Below are 15,500 nucleotides of genomic sequence, written 5' to 3' on the forward strand. Positions count from 1 at the left end.
TTGGCTCATTTAATTTGTTCTAGAATTATTGCAACAGATCATTAGTGGCTGGGTTGTGTTTCATGGAGTAAAAACACTTATAAATGTGGAGAAAACACATCATTACTATAAATACAGAGGAAACCCATATTTTTTCTTGAAGAATAATACTTGAACAAGGGAACAAATTGGTACTATCTTAAGAATTGATTTTATTTTGAACAGTCTCCTCAGCCATGACTGCTTTTTCAAGAACAGATTCATCCATAACTGAACAAGGAACACATCATTACTGTCGGTAAGGTTGGGCTTGTTTAATGGAGTATTGAAATCATTATAGCAAAGGGAACACATCATTAATATTAATACTAGGGGAACTAGAATAGAGTCAAGGCATTCCCGAACTAGCGAACACATCAATACTGCCTTCAAAACTGTTTGAAGAATCAACAATTTCCTGAGCCGTGTCTGGTTCTGTTTCTTTATAATTACATGAACAACTAAATTTCTACTTTGAAGTATCGCTCTCTATTTGTGTGTAGACATGAATCCAATCAACCTTGTAATGAGATGATTCACGTGCATGCTGGGAAACACTAGGCACTGGCTCATACATACTACAGACATTGTCCACTTTCAAACCATACAATTCATCAAGGCCATAAAACTGCTTGTCATTATCTAGACTCTGAATAATGAAATTTGTCTTCATGAACTTCATCCTCAATAGCTGACTTATGAGGTTGCAGACCAACATCTCAAACTCGAATATTCTCATAAGCTTCTTGAGGTTCATCATATGATGAATGAATGAGTTTATGATCTCCAAATTTCAAAGAAACTGCATTAGACAACATGAGACAACCATCATTTTGGCTACTGTTATAATTCTTATGTGATTTTCGTTCTTCATCATCGTGAGTTTCACTTTTGTAAACTTGTTCAATTTGCTCTTCTTTTTCAACTACATGATCTTGATATCTTTCAATTGCATCTGAATTCTTAAACCCATACTCATGAGTTTCATTATTAACAAGTGAGATGGGATTTTCCTGAACAGAAGTAGCTGAAATGTACTGTATGGTGCATTCTTCACCATCTCTAACTTCATTGGATGATGCCTCCTTTCTAAATAACAATTCTTTCTTATCAATGAAAAACTGTCTCCTTTCTAATTAAGACAAGAAAAGGAATTTTCTTTATGTATCCCATGGAGTATAACCTTTTATATGCAATTGTGTCTTATAACATGATAGTGTTGCACCCTAACCCAACATACAACATTGTAACAATCCTAGTTCCTTTGGGTGTGTTTTGAGAAATGAGGTCATCCTTTTATGAAAATGCATGCCCCATTTGCTCATTGTTATATATTTCAACTTCTGTGCAATAAATGGCCACTTTGAGTCACTTGATATCTACCATTCTAGGAGATGCACTAGGATGATCTTTTGCTTGGATATGTGATCATGTGTTTAGCACTATACTCTAATTCGTTAGCATGAAATATGTTCTAGAGGGGTGTTATGGAAATATGATTGATTCTCCTCTGAACATCTCAAATCTCCACAAATCTGCGCATAGGTATAATACCAAGCCATGATATTTGTAGCTTGGGTCTTTGAGAATTATGAGGCATGAAATTGGCATTATTCGGTTTAATCCCACACCAAAATTTACTCATGAATTGATGAAACCAGAGCTCATGGGAATTCACTGCATTGGCATTCATTTGAATTCACTTATTCCATGTGTGGTTAACTATATTCGAGGGTTAAACATAATTCTGGGTTTTTATACCTTCTCTGCCACCAGTACTCTACATTATTTTATGTCTTTTCATTTTCCAAGCATATTTCAGGGTTCTTTATTGCATATTGGTGCTCTTCTAAGGTAGCACACCTTTATGTATACGGAGACATAAAGGTAGTGGGTTGCCATGTGGTCTCAAGTGGAGATTACCCATACTCTAACAATTAATCAATGCTCAAGCACAGATTTAGTGACTGGGTTGTGTTTCATGGAGTAAAAACACTTATAAATGTGGAGAAAACACATCATTACTATAAATATAGAGGAAACCCATATTTTTTCTTGAAGAATAATACCTGAACAAGGGAACAAATCAGTACTGTCTTAAGAATTGATTTTATTTTGAACAGTCTCCTTAGCCGTGACTGCTTTTTCAAGAACAGATTCATCCATACCTAAAAAAGGAACACATCATTACTGTCGGTAAGGTTGGGCTTGTTTAACAGAGTATTGAAATCATTATAGCAAAGGGAACACATCATTAATATTAATATTAGGGGAACTAGAACAGAGTCAAGGCATTCCCGAACTAGCGAACACATCAATACTGCCTTCAAAACTGTTTGAAGAATCAACAATTTCCTGAGCCGTGTCTGGTTCTGTTTCTTTATAATTACATGAACAACTTAATTTCTGCTTTGAAGTGAATTTGTTTTAAAAAGTCCATGAATAGCATGAACATGGTGAAGAATTTAGTTTCTACATTTTTAGCAGAATTCTCAAATGTAGAACTTCAAAATTTTGTATTGAGGTGGAAGTAAAATCTAGGTAAAAATAAAATATGTTATTTTAAGTTTAAAAAGACTATTGGAGTGACAACATTCAATTACTTTATCATTGAGAATCATTAATGTTTATGCCACAATGTTTGAGTGATTTAACATCATCTATTGTGATTCATTGTGCATGAAAAATATATTGTTGCAATATTAATACTAAGATATTTCTTTTATTTTCTCTCTCCACCTTTTGTGGATCCTATTTTCCTACAGTTTGAAGGGCATGCCAACTAGAATCAAGTTTTGATTCATCCGTGAAGTCATAATTATGATTTAGGAAAGGCAAGGGGAGAAAAGAAAGTAATAATAAGCTGCAGAGGATATCCTGCAGGATAAGGATGTCTAAAGCATTTATTGACATTGTAAATTAAAATATGTTTCCTTAGGCTATATTTGCAATCCACGCGTCAATGATATCAAGAAGACTAGTCCTGTGGTAAAGCTTGTTCGTGCAAATCCATAAGTTGATATTCTTAACTTGATAGGAATACATGGAATTTTTATTAAATTTCCACATGATTTGGATCATTTGTGTATGTGGTTGAGGCCCTCAATATATAAACATGGTGAAACACTTCATTTTCAATGAATTGTCTTCCATGACAATCAGAGGAGATTTCTTTGTCTATATAAAGATTGTTGAGGTTACTTGCTACTTTGTTTTGCTATCCAACCCATAGGTGTTTGGTCTTATGAGATTGATCATCTCAAATCTATGACATTGATCACCACCTTTTTCCAAATTATCTTAGCAATTGGGGTGTCGAGTTACCAATAAACACATACAATGGTAGATCTATGATGCAATGTTTGCTCAAATAGGTGACCATAAAGACACCTCCACTTACTAGTGCAAGGCCCCATTGGCAAGGGATTTCCACCATTCAAAGTCCCCGGCTTAGTTCACCTCAACATCTCACATCAACAGTTCTAATTCTTCCTTAAGAGAACCATTGCCTGTGCCAAAAATCTGAAGTTGTGGAGGAATTATTTGGGCAATTTCAATGGTTGCATTTGCCTCAAGAAAGGCCTCACTGTCACACATTTACAGTCATGACCAGATCAAATTTTTTTTAGAGATTATCTCGAGGCAAGAGGCAAGAGTTTCACAACTGTGTGGGGCCTCTAGTGACCTTGTTACCTTGCTGGAGGCATCCATTTAGTTGGATGTGTGACCTGTGCAAAAACAAGGAGCAAAACCATGATTCCAAGGGGATATTTCAGTGAATATTGGAAGCCAAGCACCCGCTATTTGTACCACTACTGCTGATTGTGTATGCCATCATTTCATGGATTGAAACTGAGTTCTGGGCAGCGTATTCATTCCTATAGGATTGTAGGAACTATCTCAAAGGCGGACTGATATTTACACAGGGAAGTGACAGAAGGTTGAAGGAATTCTTCCACTTTTCACACAGGTTTGCATAAAGAACAAGACTGCTTGCTGCCTTGGAATTTTGCCATGTATTTTAGGTTCCCTTTATCTCATTTATTGTGTCTATATCGCTGAGTTAAATGCAAACTCTGTTTGTACTCAAATCTGATATCAGTCTATAATGCAGCTCCAGATCAATATACATCAGATTAGCATGTTGATATTCTTTATTTCCGATTTATGCATGGTTATAAAGTGAAATGCAAGCTCTGTTTTTACTCAAATATGATATCAGTGTATAATGCAACTCCAGATCAATACACATCAGATTAGCATGTTGAAATTCTTTATTTCCCATTTATGCATGGTATTGGTTTGTTTGGCAATGAATTACTAAAGAAACACCTACAACACATTTGGGGTGTTGTGTTGGTTCATAGACTCACCACTGTGTAAAATGCTTAATTTGCATGGAATGGTAACCATTGAATGTGTACTCATTGTTGAAGTTTAAATCTGAAGCTTATCTTGCTATTTAGTAGAGTGTGGGAGTGCCTTGCGAGTGCTCTAGTAATGCATTTTAAATTAAATGAAGAAAATGTACCTACAACCATATGCTCCTAAACTATTTAACGAAACTCATTAAAGACAAACACAGTGAACCACAGCAAATCCAGGGGCAGAGAATTGTTTTTTCCAAAAGGGAAATATTACATTGTTGTACCCTGAGATAACAGATGCCAAAATCCCTCATTAGATGTGTTTTCTTTTTTCTTCACCTTATGAGACTACCGCACAATATTGCAGTCCACTCACCTCAATCCCTGAATTCTAGATGCAAAAATTCAGCTCTCTATACACCGCAAAATCTTTAGTTTTGTAGTAATCTAAATTATCTCAAAAGATCTATATAGTGCCCAATCTTCTAGAACTTGCAGTGTAAGGCCTCAAAACCTCAAACCCCAACCTTATACCCTTTTCACACACACCACAAACAAACAAAAACACCCTGATCTGCCAGTGCCAGTCCCAGAGAGAACCAGAATGACCACCAGAAAGGTATCTGAAAGCAATTAAAAGCTAATTTGGCTGAGTCCTAGACCCCACTCACTCCATTAATCCATCATTAATTTACCTTTCAAACAAAAAACTGATAGACACATTTGTTGAGAATGATCTGTGATTGGCTTCATCCTGAGAGCAACCATAGAATATTATAATTGGATGAATTCAAATATTCTCTATCTCATTCATGCCTATTAAATTTTGATGATTTGATATGGTCATTTTAAAAGGCCTAGTTTAAAGGATTTATGAATTAGTCCTTTTATGATCGACTACTTATCCAAATCATTACATGTTTTGGTGAGAAGAACCTACTCTTCCAAATTGTGTAACTGTTTCTGTGTGTAGTTCATCCAAACGATGCCAACCAGACAACCTCTCAAGTCTCAACTCAAAGATTGATATAAGTGCAGTATGTTTAGTAGATGCACACGTTAATATCACCGCCATCATCTTCCCTCTATTTCAATTGTTTTCAAAAATAGCAGGCTCATTTGTTTTGAAGCATTGCTATGGTCTATCATTGGCCCTCCCTCCTCTATTTCAGTGTTTTCAAGAGCTATGGGCCCACTCATTTTGATGCATTGTTCTAGTCCAAAATGTTTTCAAGAGCTATGGGCCCATCTTTCTTGTGTTTGGATTGGGCCTAGCCAAGTTGGAGAGGCAGATTATGTGCATGTGTTGAGGTGTAATTTCTCTGTGGAAATATCTTCTGTGTATTGCAACACAACCCTCGAACAGCTCTGATATAAAGGTTGAGTTGTAGCACAGGAGTAGAGGGCTTCTAGAGGAGGATTTGCATAGGTGTTTGAGGACTGTTAGGCCGAGTTGGGGCAGCACTGTAGCTTTTACAGGAAGCCCTAGGTAGGGTCAAAAACCTTAGAAGATATTGTGCACAGGTCCAAGTATTTTAGGGCAGATGATGACGTCCTAGAGAGGTATGTTGTATGTCTTTCATGTTGATGTTTTGCTAGGGATTGTAGGTCTATTTTTGGAAAGTTTTGAAACAACCTAAGTACAGTGCTTAGAGGACTGTTAGTGGCTGTTAGGGTAATCCTAAGTGTTGTGGAAAAGTGGTAGATTTGTCACAACAAGAGGGTTACAGAGGGCTTGTAGGTCTGTTTTTGGAAAGTTTTGAAGCATACTAAGTACAGTGGTTGGACTGTTAGTGGCTATTTGGGTGGCCCTAAGTGTTGTGGACAAGTGGCAGATTTGTCACAACAAGAGGGTTGTACATTTTATGCCCTAAAAATTGACTTTTGGAGGAGTAAAAGGGCAGTCAAGAGGGCTAGTTCTTGGGCCCTAGTTCTGTGATTTGACAGTGGGCCAAATCAGAGATAAAAGGGCAGCTCCAAGCCCCAAGTCTGGTTTTCTTTTCATGGTTTCTTTGTGCCTGCATATCAAGGATCATGTTTATCGAGAAACCAAACCCATTTCTCACAGAAACAAGCACCCAAAAACAGATACAACGTTTCTTATATGTTTCTTGTAAGTAGAATATATTTCACGCAAATTTGATGCCTCAGAATCAGATCAGCGATGACCTCGCTGTGAACTAAAGAATAACCGCATGAGTGTGTCTCTAAACTCTGTAGGCAGCCTATCTGACTCTGAAACTGCTATTCTATCTCTATATTGGTCCCTCGGTATACAATTCAAGCATCCGAAAGATTGAAAGATCGGCAAGTTGGTGCTAGAACTATTGACTAGAATATTAAGAAACCTACCCATGAAAACTTTCAAGAAGTAACCAGTAAGAAATACCTTTTCCTCTAAATACTGATTTCTTCCCAGAGCATTAGTTGCCACAATGGTCTTTCCCTGCTCTTCTCACTGGGTGCCAAGAGAATGGTTACAGTATTACGAGAGAAACATCTCCATCCCAGCTTTAGTAAGCTGGAAAGGATTAAAAAGGTTATGGAGGCATAAACCTCTGGCTGGTTAAAAAATTCTGGGATGCTACTTTAGGTCTTTTTTCTATTAGCATCAATTTTTTCCATTTTAATTTAATGGGCTTACGGACCGACCAGACATTAACATCATTTAATACAATTAATCTGCAGAGCTTTGTGCAAATTATAAAAGGAAACATAAATCCCAAATCCCAATCTCAATTCAAGACCAGTATACCAACATTGTAGATAAGGACACTGTTCCACACTTACAGCAACACACATCCTTGAATTTCAGATTCTCCCCCGTTGGCAGAACACTGGTATTTTTGAATCTCTAGCCATTTTCATGTTTTCAGAATCCACAGTTGTTGTAGCTCTAGAGAACTGCTGCGAGTATAGAAGAAAGATACTTCCTTGTGGCATTATTTCTCAGAGATAAACAGGGTGCAGAATCTTTAGAAGAAAGATACTTCTTTGTGGGATTATTTCTCAGAGATAAACAGGGTGCAGAATTTTTCTGCATTCAGAGCTACGATTTCTTGAGTTTCTAGGATGAAAATGACTATCCAAAGTCAGTTATATTCTCTATTTCTACTTGCGGTAATAGTCTGCCTTCAAATCCTGGCTCCAAATTGTTCCGCAGTAAAAACTCACTGAATTGTGGACAACACCATGGGTTTCCCTAGAGGGCACCCCACTATACAAGAAATAGAGCAGACACGACAACAGAAACGCAATTCTTCTTTTTCAGTACAGAGTCCTGAACAAGTAGTTAAATCGGTCCATAAGTAAGTGCCCCATTTAAATTTTTTCAATCTCCAGCTATATATTTGAAAACGATGAGAATGACATCTATACTAATTGATTGCAATTGAGTATCTAAAATGCAGAGTATTTCTTATGAAATTTTACTGATTTTATGCATGGGAATGGCGTGTGATGCAGAAGTATCAATGATTCTTGAAGACAGCTGACCTATTTGTCCTGTGGAACCGGTAATCCAAAAGATGATTGCTGGCGCTGTAATCCAAATTGGCAAATGAACAGGCAAAAGCTTGCAGATTGTGCTATTGGCCGGAATACCATGGGAGGAAAGGGTAGTCAATACTATGTAGTAACCTATTCCAGTGACAACGATGCTGTGAATCCTAGACCTGGTACTCTCTGCTACGCTGTTATTCAAGACGAGCCGCTCTAGATCATATTTGAGAGTGACATGGTCATTCAGCACAAAGAAGAGCTCATCATGAATAGTTTCAAGACCATTGATGGCAGACGTGTCGATGTCCATGCCCACGGTGCCTGCATAACGATACAGTATGTAACCAACATCATTATTCATGGTATCAGCATCCACGACCACATTCAAACAGGCAATGCCTTGGTGAGGGATTTCCCTGAGCATTATGGTTGGAGAACGCTGGCAGATGGCGATGGCATTTCAATTTTTGGAGGATGCTATATCTGGATAGACCACTGTTCTCTTTCCAACTGTAACGACGGCCTAATCGATGCAATTATGGGATCCACTGCCATCACCATATCAAATAATTACTTCACTCACCATAACGAGGTCTCATACTGCCATTGGATTCCTTTCAACGAATTTACAGTTCTATCTATTAATCTCTGTCACAGACAAAAAGCTGAAATGGTAATTTCTATGCAGGTCATGCTTCTGGGTCACAGCGACAGCTATGTTCAATATGTAATAATTCAAGTAATGATCGCCTTTCATTACTTTGGTGAAGGCCTTATCCAGAGGATGCCTAGTTAAACTCTCTTCCCCACATGAAAGCAACCTCTCTGAATCTCTGTGATGTCATGGTATTGCCATAATTGCAGAAGGATTTCACAAGGTTACATTGATCATATTAGGAATGGAATGGTGCATTTCACAACGTCTGGTCATCTTTGGAGCAGTAGAGAGGGAAGAAGTGGACAATGGACTTCACATTCTTCACCATGTTCATGCTATTCATGTTGTAGAAACTTAATTTCTGCTTTGAAGTGAATTTGTTTTGAAGTGAATATATTTCCATGTAGTGAATTTTTAACATACTATTCTAGACATCCAAAAATTGTATGCTTCAAGTAAAGTCTGGTCAAGATTTCCTAGCCTTTTGTATGCACTAGGGACGACTTTAGACAACTTGTCTTCATCTGAATATTTTGGGGAATTGGTTTAAGTATGTAAGAGGACATAGATATTCAGTACTTTCTAGCTCTTTTATTGCTTTCTGGTTGGAAAGCATACTACATATCAACTGGTGCTTTAAACATGTATTTCAAGCAGATTCGTTAAGCATATTTACCGCTTCAGGTATGAGCACATGGGTATTATCTGTGGTATAAGAATAATTTCTTGCATTCAAAATTTTATAAATAAAGAAGACACTGTAAGCCTCTCTTGTTTAACATAACTGTTTTTCCTTCTTTATACCATTTCTCTAACCATTCATGAATTCATTTTTAGTGTATCAAGAGGTTTGTGATTTGTACATGGAGATGTTGTTCTGGACATGTACAAGTCTAACATGGAAAGGGTAATCTTCTCAGGTAAGAGTAGCGAATATACTTTGTACCATAATGATTTTGTTGTAGGAATAAATTGTTACATTCCTTGCAATTCAAATAGGCAGAGGTATTCATTCTATTGATCTATCATTAAATGGGTTTGTGCTGACAATCTTAGCCTTTTTGCTGACAGTCTTTCTTTTGTTTTGTATTTTCAGAGTCCAGATGGGTACACTGTTGCATTGGCTGCAAGAGATGAGACTCTTAGGTTTTGGCAAGTCTTTGGAGCTCCTAATACCTTAAAGAGGACAAAGAGTAAAGATGCGACTGGTGCTTTTAACATGTATCTCACGCATATCCGCTAAGCAGATTGTCCTCTTTCAGGAATGAGCATAAGGGTATTATCTCCTCACATTGATTTAGCCAGAACCAACTAAACTTATGGAAATATCCATATATGGTTAAGATAAGATAGCTTTATAGGTCACACGTCTAGAGTGATGCATCTGGCAAAGGTATTCATTGTATTGATCTAACGCTAAATGGATTTTGTGTTGAAAGTCTTTGTTTTTTTGCTGACAGTATTTCCTTTGTTTTTGTGTTGACACAATGACACCATTTCCTTTGTATTTGGTAAGTCTTTGGAGCTCTTGATACCTTAAAGAGTACCAAGAGTAAAGATGCGGATGGCGCATTAAACATGTATTTCAAGCAGATTCGTTAAGAAGATTTACCACTTCAGGTATGAGCACATGGGTATTATCTGTGGTATAAGAATAATTTCTTGCATTCAAATATTATAAATAAAGAAGACACTGTAAGCCTCTCTTGTTTAACATAACTTTTTTTCCTTTTTATACCATTTCTCTAACCATTCATGAATTCATTTTTAGTGTATCAAGAGGTTTGTGATTTGTACATGGAGATGTTGTTCTGGACATGTACAAGTCTGACATGGAAAGGGTAATCTTCTCATGTAAGAGTAGCAAATATACTCTGTACCATAATGATTTTGTTATAGGAATAAATTGTTACATCCCCTGCAATTCAAATAGGTAGAGGTATTGATTCTATTGATCTATCGCTAAATGGGTTTGTGTTGACAGTCTTAGCCTTTTTGCTAACAGTCTTTCTTTTGTTTTGTATTTTCAGAGTCCAGATGGGTACACCGTTGCATTGGCTGCAGGAGATGAGACTCTTAGGTTTTGGCAAGTCTTTGGAGCTCCTGATACCTTAAAGAGGAAAAAGCGTAAAGATGTGGCTGGTGCTTTTAACATGTATCTCACGCATATCCGTTAAGCAGATTGTCCTCCTTCAGGAATGAGCACAAGGGTATTATCTGCTCACATTGATTTAGCCAAAACCAGCTGACCTTATGGAAATATCCATATATGGTTAAGATAAGATAGCTTTACAGGTCACACGTCTAGAGTGTTGCATCTGGCAGAGGTATTCATTATATTGATCTAACACTAAATGGATTTTGTGTTGAAAGTCTTTGTTTTTGTGCTGACAGTCTTTCCTTTGTTTTTGTGTTGACACAATGACAACCTTTCCTTTGTATTTGGTAAGTCTTTGGAACTCTTGATACCTGAAAGAGTACCAAGAGTAAAGATGTGGATGGTGCTTTAAACATGTATTTCAAGCAGATTCGTTAAGCAGACTTTCCACTTCAGGTATGAGCACATGGGTATTATCTGCGGTATAAGAATAATTTCTTGCATTCAAAATATTATAAATAAAGAAGACAATGTAAGCCTCTCTTGTTTAACATAATTGTTTTTCCTTCTTTATACCATTTCTCTAACCATTCATGAATTCATTTTTAGTGTATCAAGAGGTTTGTGATTTGTACATGGAGATGCCTAACATAAGGAAAACATAATAAACATTGATGACTTTTCCATTCAACCACCCTTTTCTAGGAGTCCAATCACAAAGATAGCTATCACAAGGAAAACACCTTATCGACGTACTCCCAATGTTTCATGTGAAATAGGTGAGCACGAGGTTTACAGTGACACTATGAGCACCATTGGTATGTGAATCAATGGGTCCACATAAAAATTGATATATGCATGACCGACTGGTAGGCATGAAATTTTATCACTTTGCTGGATTACATAATGCTAGAATGATCTAGTAGTGCCCCCCTATAATGTGCAAAACGATATGATTACATGAAAAGTTTGGACGATGTCTCACTCAAGTTACTAGTGTCATTGTGTTGTCATAACAGTGACAGGCGTCTCCCCACTTATGTGAGATTAAAGTGGACTTTGATATTAAATTAAACCTCTAGTCAATGTCACCCATGTTTGTATAGCCTTATAAGACACTGACAAAATGCCAAAAAGAGAAGAGTGCAGGACATTCCTATATGTTTTTTATTACAGTGACAGATCCATTACCATAGTGGTCACTCTGTTTGAAAGGAAATGGATGTTTGATTGGCGTGTTATTGTTTTCCTGTAGGGAGGAGACTATAGTAGTGCATAGCGAAAAAAAACTGATTTGGTACTTTCAACAAAGAGGCATGTGCCAGTAAAGTAGAGTTGACAGCCTTCAATATGTGTTTGACAACTCTTAATCGTAAAATTTTTAATGTCCATTTTATGTGGATGAAACTTCCCCACAAGTTTAATAATGTCTAACCCTAGCTGTGATCAAACAGTTTTAGCCTCCATTACCATGTGTGCATCGTTTTCGAATTTTTTTATTTTGAAGTGGGTTACCTACTTGCTCGGTACCACACTAGCGATGAACCAATCAAGCTGGCTCAGGACTTCTTCTTTGCAAATTTCCCATTATCAATTCCTCTGTCATTACTTCATTCCTTCACTATTAAATATAAGCTAGAGGCATTCCATGCCCTTTCACCGGCTCACCTTCTCAGGTTTCACATCTCGCAGGCATTGCAAGCCTTTGTATTTTTCAATCCTCCTCCTGGTTTTTTAATAGAATTTGATCAGATTGGTTTTTTTTTTTTTGTGAGTATCAGAACTTGTGAGGTTTGATTAGAAATTGCAAGAAATGGAGAATATCCATTTTGGTGTAAATCATGTTTCATGTCTTTGGATATTTGTGCAGATAGCTTTCTTCATGATCAGAAAAGGCCTCACCTCTAAGCGCAAGATGATCATGGACATGCATCTGATGATGGAGAGAGGCAAAGTCTATGGCAAAAGCTTGAGGAATTTGGTGTTCCACCATTCCAAAGACAATAGAAACCAAAGTGGCTTTGGGCTTCAAGAATACGAATTCTCTTGTAGCAACAACCCTGCCATCTTCAACATGGCCAAGATAAAACATCACTACTTTCCCACACATATGCTTCACTTTCCAAGCATTCATCCACATCAATTTGAAGAAAGGGAAGAGCCTAACACTATTGTTCTTCCCAAGTTGGATCACAGCAATGAATACTTCAACAAGGATTGCCTTGATCATAACAAGCTGCCTACTCTTCAGAGGTTGAGCCCTTCGATGACTTTGCCATTCAACCACCCTTTCTAGGAGTCCAATCACAAAGATAGCTATCACAAGGAAAACACCTTATTGACATACTCCCAATGTTTCATGTGAAATAGGTGAGCACGAGATTTACAGTGACACTATGAGCATCATTGGTATGTGAATCAATGGGTCCACATAAAAATTGATATATGCATGACTGACTGGTAGGCACGAAATTTTATCACTTTGCTGGATTACATAACGCTAGAATGATCTAGTAGTGCCCCCCTATAACGTGCAAAATGATATGATTATATGAAAAGTTTGGACGATGTCTCACTCAAGTTACTAGTGTCATTGTGTTGTCATAACAGTGATAGGCGTCTCCCAACTTATGTGAGATTAAAGTGGAATTTGATATTAAATTAAACCTCTAGTCAATGTCGCCCATGTTTGTATAGCCTTATAAGACACTGACAAAATGCCAAAAAGAGAAGAGTGCAGGACATTCCTATATGTTTTTTATTACAGTGACAGATCCATTACCATAGTGGTCACTCTGTTTGAAAGGAAATGGATGTTTGATTGGCATGTTATTGTTTTCCTATAGGGAGGAGACTATAGTAGTGCATAGCAAAAAAAAACTGATTTGGTAATTTCAACAAAGAGGCATGTGCCAGTAAAGTAGAGTTGACAACCTTCAATACGTGTTTGACAACTCTTAACCGTAAAATTTTTAATGTCCATTTTATGTGGATGAAACTTCCCCACAAGTTTAATAATGTCTAACCCTAGTTGTGATCAAACAGTTTTAGCCTCCATTACCATGTGCACATTGTTTCCGAATTTTTTTATTTTGAAGTTGGTTACCTACTTGCTCGGTATGACACTAGCGATGAACCAATCAAGCTGGCTCAAGACTTCTTTGCAAATTCCCCATTATCAATTCCTCTATCATTACTTCATTCCTTCACTATTAAATATAAGCTAGAGGCATTCCATGCCCTTTCATCGGCTCACCTTCTGAGGTTTCACATCTCGCAGGCATTGCAAGCCTTTGTATTGTTCAAGCCTCCTCCTGGTTTTTTAATAGAATTTGATCAGATTGGTTTTTTTTTTCTTTTTGTGAGTATCAGACCTTGTGAGGTTTGATCAGAAATTGCAAGAAATGGAGAATATCCATTCTGGTGTAAATCATGTTTCATCAAAGGGTCTTTGGAGATTTGTGCGGATAGCTTTCTTCATGATCAGAAAAGGCCTCACCTCCAAGCGCAAGATGCTCATGGACATGCATCTGATGATGGAGAGAGGCAAAGTCTATGGCAAAAGCTTGAGGAATTTGGTGTTCCACCATTCCAAAGACAGTAGCAACTACAGTGGCTTTGGTCTTTAAGAATATGAATTCTCCTACAGCAACAGCCTTGCCATCTTCAACATGGCCAAGAGAAAACATCACTACATTCCCACACATATGCTTCACTTTCCATGCATTCATCCACATAAATTTGAAGAAAAGGCAGAGCCTAACACTATTGTTCTTCCCAAGTTAGATCACAATAATGAATACTTCAGCAAGGATTACCTTGATCATAAAAAGCTGCCTGCACTTCAGAGGTTGAGCCCTTTGTTGTCTCTGATGTGTTGAAGGATCTCGAACTCGTTCAGTGAAGATAATGACCATCAGGTTGACAGGCATGCTGAGGAATTCATTGCTAAATTCTAAGAGCAACTGAAGATGTAGAGTAGGATGTCTTTGCTGCAATACCGGGAGATGCTTGACAGAGGCACAAGTTAATTACTTTATTAATGAAATTCTTCAATACAAGGAATATAGAAACGAATAAGTGGTTTTTCTTTTTCATTAACCCGTGCTGGATCTACGTACCACTACTTAATTATAACGATGGATTTGGTTATATCCTATGCATCAACAATTGTCAACACTTTTACCCTCCTTTGTTTGATCAAGTGAGACACTTTCAATTGTTGATTTGAAGTGTGACTACTTTTTCCAAATATCTGTTGAGTTGCCTTCTTTTCACTTCCGAGTTCTGCTGTGCACTCTGTGGCATGGCAAGATATTTTTAACCCCACACCCTACCCTCCGTCCCCACTCACACATGCAAATTGAATTGGACGAACGTCGAGAATCACAGAATGATACCCTTGCCGATCCCTTTATCCGCGCCCTCCATTTATTCTGATTACTTAAATCGGATGCCTTCCATCCTATAAATGTACAGGCACGGGAAGTGTCCAAGCACAACACAGCATCACTGCTCTCAGAGGCTCTATACCTGGTTCCAAGCTTTGAGAATTTGGGGCTTTAGTGGCTGATACACTAGGTAAGTGCATGCCCTATTTTCATTTTTCTATTATTCCTCATTTAATGCCAGTTAATTTTTCTTCATCGAAGGAATTTAAATCTCATGACTGTTGTGGGGGCGCTTGCTGCAGGATCTTGCGTTAAGATATTTGTCCGGGATGGGTTTTTTATCCAAGATTTATCTTAACATTGCTCAGATAGCTTGTGTTGGAAACCCTAGGCTGTTAAAGTTTTGAAGTTTGATTTGTTTTTTTCAAATGGGTGGATCTTACATGGAAGGAATACTATCTTAGGAT

The 15,500-nt window shown here is 37.5% G+C and overlaps 1 protein-coding gene and 1 pseudogene across 1 annotated transcript; both read left to right on the forward strand.

The window, feature by feature from the left end:
- The first annotated feature begins 7,594 nt into the window (after positions 1-7,594).
- LOC149249970 (putative pectate lyase 20) lies at positions 7,595-8,950 on the forward strand. The gene is made up of 2 exons (XM_089456361.1): positions 7,595-8,478; positions 8,575-8,950. The coding sequence occupies exons 1-2, from the start codon at positions 8,122-8,124 to the stop codon at positions 8,680-8,682; spliced, it is 465 nt and encodes a 154-aa protein (XP_089312487.1). The 5' UTR covers positions 7,595-8,121; the 3' UTR covers positions 8,683-8,950.
- Positions 8,951-14,037: 5,087 nt separating this feature from the next.
- Positions 14,038-14,673, forward strand: LOC149249971 (uncharacterized; annotated as a pseudogene).
- The last annotated feature ends 827 nt before the right edge of the window (positions 14,674-15,500 follow it).

The sequence above is a fragment of the Pinus tabuliformis genome, chromosome 7 (genome assembly GCF_031772625.1).
Source record: "Pinus tabuliformis cultivar Carrire ecotype Pingquan chromosome 7, CPIR1, whole genome shotgun sequence".
Lineage (NCBI taxonomy): Eukaryota > Viridiplantae > Streptophyta > Pinopsida > Pinales > Pinaceae > Pinus > Pinus tabuliformis.

Excerpts from the sequence above, each read along its gene's own strand:
- LOC149249970 (XM_089456361.1), top strand. The coding sequence starts at position 8,122 with ATGGTCATTCAGCACAAAGAAGAGCTCATCATGAATAGTTTCAAGACC. Across the intron at positions 8,479-8,574 it reads ACTTCACTCACCATAACGAG|GTCATGCTTCTGGGTCACAG; the intron begins GTCTCATACTGC and ends ATTTCTATGCAG.